At 39.6% G+C, this 15,271-nt stretch overlaps 1 protein-coding gene across 13 annotated transcripts in view; it reads right to left on the bottom strand.

Moving 5' to 3' along the window:
- The window catches only part of FRYL (FRY like transcription coactivator), a 171,636-nt gene that overhangs the window by 96,105 nt on the left and 60,260 nt on the right, over positions 1 to 15,271 (bottom strand). For all 13 annotated transcript variants that reach the window (XM_080589906.1, XM_080589917.1, XM_080589907.1 and 10 more), the window contains one exon: positions 3,121 to 3,320. In XM_080589906.1, coding sequence (XP_080446032.1) covers positions 3,121 to 3,320 — 200 coding nt within the window. The remainder of the gene's footprint in view (positions 1 to 3,120; positions 3,321 to 15,271) is intronic.

Genomic DNA, 15,271 nt, shown 5'->3' with positions numbered 1-15,271 from the left:
GGGCTTTCTTCCTGTAAGGGGCTTTCTTCCTTTAAAACCTTTTCTCCACTCTCAAGTCAGTACCTTTCCATTGCCCCTTCTGACTCTCATCATTTTATTTAAATGTCAAACACTAGAACAGAATATGCAGTATTTATCTCAAATAATACATACAAAAATAAAACCACTTCAGCACTTCCTTTCATTCAGACACCTTCAAGCATTCCCTTCCACCTCTTTGCATTATACAGGCTCACATTGTTTAACTTTTCCACAGCTTCTAGCACCTCTTTTAAATTGCTGGTTTTCTGCAGTCCTTCCTTCCTACCAATATAAATTCAAGAATGTTGGCTATGTATGGAAATTTACACCTGACTGCATTAAAGCATATTTTAATAAATGTAAAAACTTAGCAAATGAACCCAGGCAGAACCTTTAAAGACTTTCACAAGTGACTATTACATTTATCTTGCCATCAATATTTAAGTTCAGAGATTTAACTCCAAACAACCTGCGTCTACAGGAAAAATGCTCTTCAGCCCAACCGAGTTATAAAGGTGTTACAGTCTACGTCATTTTGACCAAATGGTATACTCCCTGCTATGTTTAATGAAAGAATGAATGGTAAAATGTTGTTCAGGCTCCTTTCAGTGGAGTTAATGGCTTTTCCACTGCCAGCATCGCCCCCCCACATCTCTCCTCTCAGTTCTTCATGGTGAGAGGTCTTCACCCCTGACCATTTTCATGCCTGTTTTCCTGCAAATACTTCCGTGCTTTCTAATCAGACCCTCCTGAATGCTTATATCATTTTAATGTCTATAAGGAAACAGTAGAGTCATGTTTAAATTGTAGGCTTGCCTGATACACATACACATACATATTTATGCACAATGTATACGTAAGCAGGTGTGTATAAAGAAATGTTTCCTTTTCTTCAGCCTTGAATGTATTACGTTTGTAGTGGAAGATGATTCGATCAGTGACACCACAAAACATGTTTAGACCCCTTTTTCTGTACTTTTGGGCTGCCTCATAACATCTTTCATGAAGTTTCAAAACTGGGGTCCAAGCACTCACACTCACCTTTTACTTTAATAGGATCACTCACAATAATAAACACTTCTGCAAGCAACTGTTGCAGAGGCCTTTCAATGTAGTTGATTTTTTAGTTATCATTTCAAATTATTTTTTACCTTTTGCCTTTGACAAATTTTAAGATTTCAACACCCAAAATTCACTGCATGCCAAATCTATTTTGTGTCCTTAACCAGTTTTGTCCATGAGATAATAATGCAGAGATTACAGTTCCCTGCATATGTGCAAGTTACTAATAAAAAAGTAAACTGCCTTCAAATAAAATAACTGAATCTGCATACAAATAAAAATGAAATGCACATTGCAGGAAGTATTCCTGGCTGAACAACATGGATAATGACTTATCCATTCTGATAGCAGAAAGTCTGTCCTACACATGATATTCTACCTTCAGATGATTTGAAGAACTGTGTATAAAGAAGCACCCCTACTCAAAAGCTAGCAGGTATAAATTAGGGACAGAACACCAGTAAGAAGAAGAGATTGTGAGAGGACCAAGCATGCAGGGGATGGAAACAGGAGCTCTCATGAGAAGGAGACCTACGCATTTGAGCATATGCCTTTCCAAACCCAAGAACAGAAACCTGGACACTGCCCCATGGACCAGCAATTGCCGAGAAATCCATCTCACTGCAGTGACCCCCTACACGTGAGCCCTGTCACTGCCACAAGCACTCCACGAGCTGCAGGTTGCTGCCTGCTCAGCATGGTTCTGCGTGGTGAAAACTGCTTGCCTGAAACAACTACAAACAAGCGAAGGAATGAATAAATCCTTTTAGGAATTTGCTAAAGCACAACAGTTGCGAGGAGCAACATCTGAATTTGGACCACCACCAGTACACTTAATTCAACCTGCATACAGCAAGCTGTATTGCTGTACATTTCATTCGTTGTAATCATTTACTGATTTTACATGATTATCTCATCTTCAGAGCACAGGATGGCGAGGTGATTACAGCGAATGGTAACTAAGGTGTGCATCTGTTGCATTAAAAAATTCAAGCAGTATGTAGGAAATAAGGCAGGGGAGCATAGGACAGATACACTTTTATAGCTATTCAAAGCTACTTGTAGGAAATAGGCACCTAGAACAAAGGTTTACTTGACAGTGTGCCTGTAGCATCGTATGATCTTGATACCATGCCTCTGGCATAGCAGGGTCATGAGCACAGCCCACTTACGTTTTGTGAGAGAGGGAAGTCCACAAAAACAATTAAGGAAAACATTCAAAACATGTTTATGCTGTGGAAATGTTTAATAATTGCAGGTACAAAAAGTTAAAAGGTTATTAACATTTTAAATTTAAAATTTTTGCGATTGTATCCAGTAAATTAGTGATTTTGTAAAATAATTACTTTTTAAGACTAATGGGTGCCTTTATGTTTTCCATTTAACTTTAGGACTGCAAACTACTTGTGTATATTAAAAAAAAAAAACTCCTTAAAGGGATACTAATACTGAATCACTGAATCATAGCTCAAGCTCAAACTGAAGATCACATTTGCATGAAGTTTCCAGTTTAAAAATAAATCATTTATTTCAAGAGCATGCTGTCTGCATTACGAACGGAATTTTACCTAATCTGTGATAGTTACTGGCTACTACATTCTTCAAAGTGTTGGTGTCACTGCTAACATGACTTGGCAAAACACACCAAACACATCTTTCCTTGAAATTATACTTTAAAAAAATTATTATTTCAAAGAAATATCAACAGGAAACATGCTTCATAGTATTAACGTAGGAACATTTGTTTTGTTGTCACTATTTCCTTTTGTAATTTTACAGAACTTTGGAATATTAAGAGGCCTTGTTTCCAGTAACCACTTAAAACAGTTTTGAAGGAAGTCAATAAAACATAATCCAGGCAGCAACCCTGTTTGCAGAGGCCTATTTATTGTTGAAGTAATCCCTTAGAAAAGTCAACAATATCTGCCGATGTTTTTTTCAGTAGCCATATATATATTGGCCATAATATATTAGCTTGTTTCAGAAAAAAGAAAACCAGGACCATTTCAAGGGATACTACGGAAAAAAAGGACTCACCAAAGGTTCAGCCATTACAACTTCAATTTTCTTTTCAGCTTGAACAGCAAATTCAGCAAAGAGGCTTTTGATGACATACTCGCCAGGTTTGACATCTGGATCAATAGTAATGTTAGACATGATGATGCCTCTCTTTTCCCAGGTGGAAACAACACTTGGAGAAACTCTGCGTTTATTTACTCTGCTGGGTGGCGTGGAGGCTATAGGAAAAAAAGAAGAAAAAAAAAAGCTATAAATCAGAGCTTCTAAACACTGTCACTGTTTTTTTTCCCATCCACCACATACACATATTCACACAGTAAATACTGTAACCCAGAAGGAGGAAATAACTAGTTATAACATCCAACAAGCCTTTTTCAATTTTTACTTTGCTTTAGATAGGGAATTCCACTCCGAAGTTGCATAAGGGAGCACAATGTAAATTCTTTCTGTTACTGATAAAATGCAAAATTGTCTTAAGATGTGTGAACAGCCCCATTCTGAACACAACTGGATGATGGTCATGATAAAGTTTAGAGCCTTTAATGTCCGGACTCTTTAGTTCAAGTATGATTAAAAGTCAAAAAGGTTCAATTTAAAGAGCTATCTCTCTATATTGAGAGACACATCTGCTTGACTTGATTTTTATAAACCATCTGTTAAGTTCAAAGTTCTGCTTGGTCTCCACATATCTTCAAAAGAAGTATCTCTTGGCACTTTTTGTCACTGAGCTGATTTTCTCCTAAAAAGAATATAAGCTCCTTCTAGACATGTCATACTCACTATTTTCTCCACACTCTAGTGACAAACCTGGAAGACTTTCTCCTTATCAGAAACATTAATTAATTGATCAATATACACAGTATAGCACTGGATATACTAGTCTCTTTTCAACAGTTAGAGCTTTCACTCCTATACTGAAATTGCCAATATGCTATGTTTGCATAACATTTATCCAGTTTTATTTTTCCTAAGCACTCAAAAGTATTTCTATATTATTACAGCTAACACTCAACGTGAATGCAGTATCAAAAATTAGATATCACAACTCACTTTTGTGTTTAACACATTCATGACAATTAGAGTAAATAATCACAATTTTTGTCTTGCACGCAATAAATCAAAATACTTATTGGTATCTCTAATGATGCCACAGATCTACCCAGAAAGTCTGATGTTTCTCTAGTATGTTCCATGTCTGTAGTGTTTTTTTTTTTAAATGACATTAGTAATTGATATCAAGAATTCTTTCCTATTGATACTAAGATTTTCTTTTCCTATGATGATTGTATAGAGGGCTTAGTCTATTTTATTGTATCACGTACTGCGATTTGCTCATGTAAGCCTTGCTAGACTTTTTGTGGTTAAAATGTGTCAAGATGCACTTGGCCAATTTTGATTAATATTCAAGATTTTCAATTGTTTCATTTGTTCATTTGTAAATGTGCAATTCCTATTAGCTAAATATTATGCACAGCTTTCATTCAACATTTTCTCATTCTTCATCTCTTTCATGAGAATACTGGTTACCATAAAAACGAAGCCTTTTGGTCCTTCACTAAGAACCTTCCCAAGTTTGCCTGCAATCCGTTCCAAATTTCTTCTGTCACTCCAGAAGGTTATGTTTTACATAATGCAGATATCCTCAACTTCCATAGAAAGTATCCATTTCTCAAATGCAATACAGAAGTTATCAACAATTCAGCACGAGTGAAAACACAGGAATGGTCATAACTACCTCAGTCTGTAATGAAAAAGGAAGATTTCTTTGCTTAAGCTTGTTAGTACATGACCTGTGTTTTTCCCCTAAGTATTTCTTGCACAAACCTGCTGCTTGATCAAATCACCATTGTTAAGAAAAGATAAGCAGTATAGTTTGAGTAAGACGTATTATTTCCTGCATGCAAGTTGCCGTATGCCCTCTTAGAGACAGGAAGGAATTACCAAGGTCACGCAGCCAAGCTGCCAGTAATCAGGGCCACCTTAGGTGACACACCAGAACGACCCAGTTCACGCTCTGCACACATGCATGCATGCCATGTGCCACAAAGTGCTTCTGAACGCCCTGTAATGCTTTAATCAACTCTTTGATCTTGGGAGCAGAGGTCCTAGAAGACACTGAAAAGCAAGTGGCACACAATGCAGGCAATGAGAGTTTGGAGATCCTGCCGTGTTCCAGATCCCCACCGTGGAAATTTCCTACAGCAAGGTACACAAAGGCTTTAGGGAAGAAACCAAAGTGCACAGTACAAAGAAAGACAACAACCCAGAACATCCGACTTCAAAGAAAAAAGTCTTTCTTATCCCAGATCTGATGATTCGCTTATCCCTCAGCACAGGGCATAAACATGTTGGGCACTTGAAGAAAACAAAACAAAACAAAACACACACACATTTTGTTTCAATACAATTACTGCATGCATCCTCCAGAACGCATGCTTCTGTCATTCTCAAACCCTGATGCTTCCAAAGGCAACAAAGGAAATGAAAGAGATCCGTTACGGGTCAAGAATGAGAGCACAAAGGTTTGAGGAGAGAAAAGGGGAAAAGAAGGAATACATCCTCCCTGGCCACAGCAGGTAGCAAACACAAACACCAAGTTCCTGAGCTTTACAAAACAGAAAAATGTTGCAACACGGAGATTTTGAACTCGCCTTTCATATGTGTCTAGAGATGAACAAAAACCAACAACAACAAAAAAAACAACAACAAAAACACCACACACACCAAGTACCTAGTTTGTAAAGACAAACAACTAATGACTTCAGGTACTAAGGTACATAATAAGGCACCTAACAGACACTACACCTTTCTATCCCAATAGAATATTAGGAACTATTAGGAATAGTTCCTTCTATCCTAAATATGAGCGTTTATAGAAATCTGAAGCTTTGTTCTACTCAACAGTGAGGTTTGGGGCTCTCTTGTTTTAAATCACATATTGAAGCTAACAGACTGACAAGGCACGGGAGCAGTTTGACTCCTCCTTCGAGCCCCGCTGGCCCCGTCTGGGCAGAAGGACGTTACCGAAGCAGCTGCCTCGGCTCCTCCTGGCCGTACTGAGCGCAGCGTGCCACAACCACCCGGGGACCAGGACGGAGGGCCAGCAGCACAGGCCATCGCTCCGGCCCTGCCCATGCTCCTCAGCAGCAAGAAGCTGCAACTTCACCGGCTCTCGTGTCTCTACATGGATACTGAGCAGGAGCAAGGTACTCCTTAACCCCTGAATGAAATCTGACTTTGCCTTTAAATAGGCAAGCTGGAACAGTGTGTTGACACAAAACATTTTTGTCTTCAGTTTTTAAAAGATGGCCTTAAAAAGCCCTTGTCATTAAAGAATCAGGAAAACATTGAGAACTGATCATCCTCAAACTGCTCTCTTCACTTGTCACAGAACAACACGGTGAGATCCCCCTGAGCCTCCCCGCCTCCAGCTCGCAGCCTCCCCTCGCAGGAGGGGTGCTCCAGGCCCTCCTGCACCTCGCTGGCACTCTGCTGGACTCCTTCCAGTGTGTCCATGTCTCTAATGTTTTATGCTATTAGCTTTAACACATTAAGTTTCAAAGCTACAATCGGCTTCTCTTGCCAGGGATGAGCTTCTAAGGCTGTTTACGTCGACCTAAAAGCAGGCGGAAGGCAGACAAAGCCCCGGGCCGCCTCTCTCACACCTGCAGCGCTGCTCGTGTGACAGCACAGGAAATCCACTCAAAATGAGAAAACCAGACAGAAACCTAACCCTATAAAGAAGCAACCAGTCCAGCTTCCAGAACCAGTGCAGAGATTGCAGTTGGCACGGCCATGAAGCCAGGCTGTAGCACAGCACCCTCGGATCCCCACAGACCCTGCTCCTCGGCTGTAGAAGCATGCAGCCCCCTTTGATGGGGCGAGCAGCACGATTGTCAGAGGATGCAAACCCCCTCAGCCAACTATTTCCTGCCCTCTGCCACCCTCCTGTGCAAACAAGCACCATGTGCATCTGTGCAAAGAACAGACATGGGAAAAAAGCAGCATAAATATTATTTTTTTCCCAGGTTAATTTAGACACAATCACTTCTCCAATTTGTTCACCACACGGACACACGTCTGTTTGTGACAGCACCTTGCTTGACATGTCACTGCGGTGTTCACACACACACACCAGTGCTTCAGTTGGTAACGAACCTCCTCACCCCACCCCAGCCCACAAAAAAGAAAAAGAAAAAAAAAAGAAGAAAAAGGAAAAAGAAAAAAAAAAGTCAAACTGCAGCAGTTGTAAACACTGCCATGAGCAGATTACAAATATCTTAGATTTGCTAAAATGCCAGCATATTCAAACAGCTGGACAAAAGGCTAGGATTTACTACTTTCATCTGCAAACTTGCTGAAGACTCTTAATGATTCCTACCCTGCATTTGACAAGGGCTGTGGTTTTAACTGCTATGTAAAACCAGTACATTAGTTTAACACAAACAGGAAAAAAACACATAGGAGGGAAAAGGGGGAGGGAGCTCGTCCGTGTTTAATAAAAGGATATATACACGGTAGTTCTTTAAAGGAAAGCCAAAATCTATTATCAGATTTCTTAACTAGGTCAAACAACATTATATCTGGTATAATTATGTTCAGTGGGATTCATTTAGTCACGAACTTGCAATTGATAACATTGTGAAAAGGGGTCTATGTGGATTTTAAACAGCATAATGAATGGAGAAATCTCATTATAGGACAGGATTAAATAAATTCTTTCTGCTATTCTCTGCCACTAAAGCATAATCCATTCCCTACTCTTAGCTGCCTGAGAAAATGTAAGTTTCAAACAGTGTTTTGAAGCTGAAAATTATGGAAGCCTCCAGAATTTCAGACGAAATCTGGAACTAAAAACCATACCACTCACAACAGTCCAAACCCAAAAAACGACTTTCATAAAACACTGGACGCTATTCACTTGAAACAATATCCTGCTTGTTTGTTCCGATGGGAGCTGGTGCTACGTGGGAATCTGGAAGCAAGCGCCCCTGTCGAGCTGTAGGAAATCTCTGTTACGGTATTGTTTGGTTGCTAGGGCCACACCAAATTGTTTGGATAGTTTCAAGGAACAGTAAAACAATACAAAAGATAATTAGGCGGACAACGTACGCCTAGGTCAAAAGGCAACACACGCTGATGGATGTTAAATTAGAAACAAAACCGTTTCATGGTAAACACAAGAGTCCAGACCTCTAAAAGTTTACTTAATACCCAAGTCAATATTAAAGCATGGTATTTTTATCATCCTGCTTCTCTCTCCGTATAGCCCAAACACATTGAACACATCCTCATGGCTGAGGACATAAATAGCATCCCACTGGCACCGAGGAGGTTACTCGGGATTCAAACACACCGAGCAGGTACCAAAGGTGTCAAATGCAAGTCAGCCCACGACAGCCTCTGAGTGCCTCGTACTCTGTGGCTGATAGGAAATGAGGATTTGCAGCTTTTGTATATGTCTTGGTAGTACTTAACACTTAGCCAAGTGTTGGCCCTTCATATCTACTTTCAACAAGTTATTCATGTATTTTAACTGAAATTCGCTCTAATTTAGTTGCTATTGTTTCTCAGGAAGCTGGAATGGTCAAACTGAAGCAGAACTTCCGCAAGATATCTGCCCTCTTCCAGATACCTGAAAGTAAATCTAGAATTATTATTATTTATTTTAAGTAAGGAAACCAACTATAAAACAAGGATACCGAACACACTTTTGAGAAGGACTCCATCATTTTCATCAAGCAGATTACATCCTTAGTTGCTATATTTAAGCTCATTGCTAAGGTAGTAAATCATTTTATATGGCTTACATTTAACGATTCATCTTCTTTATTATTATTTTTGCGGCACAGATAGTATCACTGCTACTTTGGGCTTCCTGTGATAGTTGCTGCAGAAGATAGTTTGAAAATGCAACTGACAATGAGAAAATTCAAAAGACTGAAAATATTATCTGTGTAGTTACTTAACAGAATTTTAATTAAGCTCTTTGTCTCCTGCTCTGATAAACATCCAGACTATTTTATCCTACCTCACGGAAGTGATATTAATATACATGGAAACTTACCTGTAATAATTGTTAGTATGCTTTACTGCAAAAAATCTTCACTTGTTTTACTGGAGAAACCATTTTTTTCCTAATAAGGAGACTGATGCTCAGAAGACATGATCTAACATGCCCAGTAATCACCAACATACTATGAGCAGAGCCAAAAAGTTAAACCTAGGTTTGCTATGTCCCAGCTAGTGGTCTGTTTTCCAGAGCAGATAGCTTATTCAAAAGCCTTAACCTCATCATTGTTTTGCAATTCTCCAATTCCTATATACCATCAGGTTTCTATTGTTTCCAAAGTCTCCTTACTCATAGAAGTGAAAAAAATCTCATTTCCATGAATATTCTTTGTGGTTTGAATGAAATGGTGAACTTTTTAATGAAGACTACAAAGTTTAACATCTACTTCCCTCATAACAGATGCACTTTCCAAATCTTGGCCTCCAGCCTAGGGATCATATACAAAGAAAGAACAATTCTAAAAACAATCTAACAAAAATTTCAGAACAAAAGAAATGGAGTACATCTCCAATGGAGGTGTTATTTCAGAACAGAGTAAACGAAAGGGAAAAAAAATCTTTTTATTTGTGGGGGGCTATAAAATAGCAGTGATTAAAATATCTGGAGCATACCTTAAGTGATCTGTTTTTCAGTCATGTTCACTTAAATCACTTAGACTTGCCTTCAGAGCAGTGACGGGAGGATGCAGCTGCTATCCATCCATCCAGTCGGTTTACCTGGGTTGCAGAAGCATGTCAGCTCCAGAACTGCCAGAGGAACTTCCCCGGTTGCTGTCTAAACCACGCACTGGCAGCAGTGCTGCACGGAGCCTGTTTGCAGGTTGGATTTGTTGCCCTATGAGCTCTCGCTGCACTGAGCCCCAGCTGCCCCCAGGCACAGCCAGCGCCACCAAATTCGTTGGCTCCGGGCGGCTCCTTAGCTCGCCAGCATCCCCAAAGTGCTGGAGTCAGCTCAGGTCAGAGACTGCAACAGAAAGCCTCTGCGTCTGTCAAGGGTGGGAAATGCCAGCACGGAGATGCCAGCTGCTGCCCAGCTACAGTGCAAGTGGCACTGGGCTCGCCGTAGTGACCCACGGGGCTCAGGCTGGCTCTTGGCGGAGATGGCGGTCACTTCTGCACTATCCTGCGTTTTTCCAGATGTTCCCATTTATTTCACCAGCACTCATTTACCAGCAAACGTTACTTGTGCCAACAGATTGTAACTGCGCTAACAGACTACGGCAAAAGGAAAGAAAAATTGCTGACTTGTAAAATATACATATATATTTATTTTAATCACTTCCAGTTATAAATGGAACTGGCTTAGTTCAGCTGTATGGTTCGGTGCAATGTTTGTAAAGCCAAGTCAAATCCTTCAGCAAGAGGAAGTTGTATATATATGGATAACTTCCCCTCCGCTTCCAAATCAGAACTTGCATTTTTACTTCTGCAGTAAAAATATTTCCTTATTGACAATTAATCTAAGGATATAAATACATCCTAGACAGGGTAGGGAATAAAGAAACATAAACGAATATTGCATCAATCAATGGAAGATGCATTTATTTCTGTCAGTTGCTAACCAAGCATATGGCTAAAATGCAATGGATGCCCTGGGAAGGAATAGAGAAAGTTCCTGAGCGTATTGTGGAAACTGGTATCATGACAGCTGAGCTTTCAAGTGGATTCAAAGAAGACAAAACAAAAACCTCACAGCAATCTTCCGAAGTTTCACTGTACAAATAATTTTTCTACTCCCAACAAATAAGGATGTCCTTGCTTTATGGAAAGTTGACTCAGCTAGAAGAGATGTCAATGCCTAGTTACAGGTACTCACATGAAGCTTGTTTTCTGCTTTCAAAGTCTCTGAAAACAGATGCAAGAAATTTAATCTTAGCTTTCCCAAAATACAGACAATCTCTGCTGGTAAGCTGCAATACAAATATTATCCCAGGCCAACACAGGGACACGGCACAAGTTCTAAGGCACAAAATCTTAGGTTGGCAGTACCTAGCTTTCCAGGTATCTGGGCCAGATTACACTCCCTTTGCAGATACAGTCGTGCTGCTGATCTTTACATTTCGAGTTCTTACAAAGTAGTTTTGTTCTTCCACAGATTCAGCAGTCTTTTTCTCTACCACTGTTAAAACCTCTGAGACTTTAATTCAGAATTTGTAACTTTTTGATCTTTCACTTGGCATAATGCTTTCTAGAAATCTAAAAAAACAGTCTCTACTGAGGGAAAAAGGAAAAGAGAAACAGAAATACTACTTCAAAGTTTTTCTTTATAAAAATCAATTTAGGTTTAGAAGAAAAAATCTCCCCTTATTCTTTCCATACCTATGGTAATGGTCTGAGATGCCTTAAGTCAGCCTCCTGTGTGTTGAACATGCACAGGTCATGGAAGGTAAGGTCCCTGTACTCCTTCTACACTCCTCCCCACCAACATCTTCTGGAGAGTTGTTGCTATATTCTCTGCCCCACAGCAGCTTTCTGCCTTTTCTGTACTAATCTGCAGGCGCTCTTTGGGGAAGTGTTCTGAAGAAAACAAGAAATCCTTCTCACCTACTTGCTTTAATGACTGAGCAAATTCTAACCAGCAAATGTTCTGATTCCTGTACTGGACTTTGTATCTTGCAGTCTCACCCCCAACTTATTTTGAGAAGTCTTAAAATGAAATAGCTATTTCTTCCCCCAAACTCCAAAACAAGGGAAGATGAAATAAATTAAAAGATAAAATTCAGAAAAATATTCATAAGTACTTCGTTTGCCTAAATTCAGGTACTTGAGAAGAGAGAAACTGGACCAGGAATTTCTGCAAGTAATTCCTACTGACTTTGCCACTTCTTAACAAGGACTGCACTCGTCATTCCTCCTACTTTTATACGTAGATGAGAAGCAGCAACCCATCACAACCTTTCTAAACTTCTCTCATATGTGGAGAAAGGAGTACTACTGAATTGCAAAATACAAGATTAAGTGTTTAGCCCAGAGAGAAGCTCTTCTTCAGGTCAAAAAAAAAAAGCACCACAACCCTTAAAAACTCATAGCAGAGTAATGCATGTTAACCTTATACTGTAAATAGAGAAGCCGCTTCTCTATGGGATTGTGGTTCAACAGGAAGAAGAGCCATGCATATCACATAGAAGCATCTGAATCAGAGGTGCAGATATTTTATACCTCTGGAAGGCAGAAAACACAGATTCTTTTCTTACAAAGTATCATGGCTGAAAAGGCGGTCAGATCTGCCATTCCGAAAAGCGTCAGGACCTCTAGGGCAGCCATCAGGAAAGGACTAGCAGTGGCTGCTGGGCTTTCAAACGCTCACTCCGTCTGCTGAGAACATCAGACCTGCGAGGCTGTTACAAGCTGCAGTCTCAAAGCTGTAGCTCACCCCATCTCCTGTGCTACATAATTCTCACCTAGTCGGTATGAGATAGCAGGGGAGAATGTGCCACCTATGACACATGTAGCTACCTTGGCAAAGAAGAAATTGAAAATCAAACAAAGAAAACCAGAAAATATCACTAGAATGTATGTCAGACCAATTTTACATACTTATATTTTAAAAAAATTTCAACCTCACAAGAACTAGAACCCAGATAAGAAATACTGGCTGAGATTGTTACGAGTACATGCAAGAAGAATTACAACTCACTGTGTCAATCGCTTTACAGAACCTTTTATGGTGGACCATATATGCAGACTACAGTTAGGAAAAAAAGACGAAATTCCTGAGTAAGTTGGATAGCATAAGGTGCCAAAAGACCAAACCATACACACGCAATTTGAAAACAACATGACAAAGCACAAAGATTTAGCAGGGGGAAAAGGAAATTGATTTGAACTAAATTGTCTCAAGTCCTGCCCAGTCATTCTTGATTACAGCATGACATCAGGAAATCCTGAGCATTAAGATGTCAGACCATTAAAACTTCAGTTTATATAATTCCTTCCCTGAAACAACTGCCAGAACAGAAAGCCTCTTCAGATAAACCATTTTAATTAATGAAAAAACAATTTAGAATTTCAAGAAATCTTCACTTAGGAAAGGCATCAAAATTATTTCACAGCATGCTTCAAAACTGCTAATATATTTAACACGTTTTGCTTCAGTCACAGAAAGCTGTTCTCAGGCAGGATGAGCTTAAAAGAATATAAAGCACAAGTTAGTCTTGTCTCTTTCACCTGCACCTAGTCTGGAACATAATCCGCCTTCCACGGAAGTAGCATAGTGGCAGGAATGTAAAGGATCAGTGCTGTCACGTTAAATTCCCAGTGGTAATTTTCAGAAACACATTCACTGTCCTGAAGTTTTATACAACTGTAGCTTTCAACTAGATCTAAAGCTGCACATGTAATAATGCAAGTTAATTTTAACACGTGAATTCTTGCTGGAGAACGCTTCTGTATCAAGTTACACACTTCTCAGAGACAAGACACCCCACCAAGTGCACATCTGTTACCTAGGGCCTTCTTTCACAGCAGACTTCTTATCTCAACACAACCGACTGTCAAAACCCTGTGCACAGCACCAGCGAAGTACCAGCGCCGCGCTGTCAAGTAACAGAGATACATATCCTGACACCTCAGTTTCCTTCAAAATATCAAACCAACCGTATGTAACTGAGCAAGTTCTGCTTACTTACAAATTCGGTATTCCCTCAGAACAGTAAAAGTGTAAGAACAAAAAACCTTAAGGCTGTTTCTTAACTTGTTCCTGTATCTTAATATTGGACTTTTGCAGTGTAAGTCACACCTTCAGTAAGAATGCAAACAAAGAAGCTATTCTACTCCAGGGCGATTAAATTGCTGAAGTGCTTACCATACTACTAATTGCAAAGAGCAGTATCTGTTGGATATTTCTTATTTAAAATAATTACTGCAATAGGTTTACAGTATTGATTACAGCTTTCTTTTAAACATGGAATGGTGCAACTTTGACTTGTTCCGTTGGTTCTTCTGATCCACCTGCCAGTAGGAAACCACAAACCAAGCCACCACACTAAGTGGGGGCCAGCTGTATTCCCTAGCTTTCAAAGGGAACTATTAGCTCGGGCTCGTGGCCATACCAGTCATGGTTATCATGCTTTTAGACAGCACTGTGCAGTCACTTAATGGCAGAGAGGCTGCAGCCTGCAAAAGCCCTGCAGATGTTTCCTTAATCCCTCTGTTCTAATTTCTGGAGTCAAAAGGACAACTGGAAGGAGCTCAGCTCAGGTATCTAGCTAGCTACAGGGCACCGATTCCAAGGATTCATGCCATCATATTTTTCTCTATAAACACTAGGAGTCAGAACTTTCGCTGATGATGAAGATAAATTTGGTACCATCCCAAGGCTCACTGCCAAAAACAAGACATCCATTTCAACCTAAAATGTATGTGTATAATCCTATACATTATATATATAATCCAGATTCCTACAGAGTGAATTTAAGCTTCCCAGCCGTGGTTTGGTTTCTCCCAGGTTCCTCTCACAAGTTACAGGTTGCACTTTTGAGCACCACAGAAAAAAGCATAAAGGAGGCAAAGGTAACAGGCCGGGACAGTAGAAAGAGAATTATATTTACAAGTGCCTATTCCAGATTTTCATATACACTGTTCTTCAGGTTAAGGAAATGCATATTTCCACAGCAATTATGAGATTGAACTTACTCTAAATAACTACTTTATTTTTATGATATGCTCATTACATTAATATGAAGGGAAGCGTGAACTAAATCCTAAATCTCAAGCTTTAAGCAGTAGTACCTAAAAAATAAAATCAAGGTCTGAACATAGCACTGAAGGAACACACTGATACATGCTTCCACAGACAACTTAATTCTAACATTTATCAATGCATACATATCTTCTCTGATGAGGTTTTGTTTCCTTTTAAAACACTAATAGATACACATAGAAAAAAATCCTCAAATACCAAGGTCAAAGTGATCCTAGGCATGCTGTGCTAACCAGCAAGCAGAAAAAGAAACTTAAATGCCTTTGTTCACTTACCTAATTCACATTTCTCTGGAAAAACAGAACTCCCCACCCTCCCTTTGAAGGATTGAAGGTATTTAACAACAAAAACACTACCAACACAAGCTGCAAGTGGGTATTAAAAAAAAACCATTGA

This window comes from Anser brachyrhynchus (genome assembly GCF_964034855.1).
Source record: "Anser brachyrhynchus genome assembly, chromosome: 4".
Classification (NCBI taxonomy): Eukaryota; Metazoa; Chordata; class Aves; order Anseriformes; family Anatidae; genus Anser; species Anser brachyrhynchus.
This window is presented reverse-complemented; position numbering and strand designations above follow the sequence as displayed.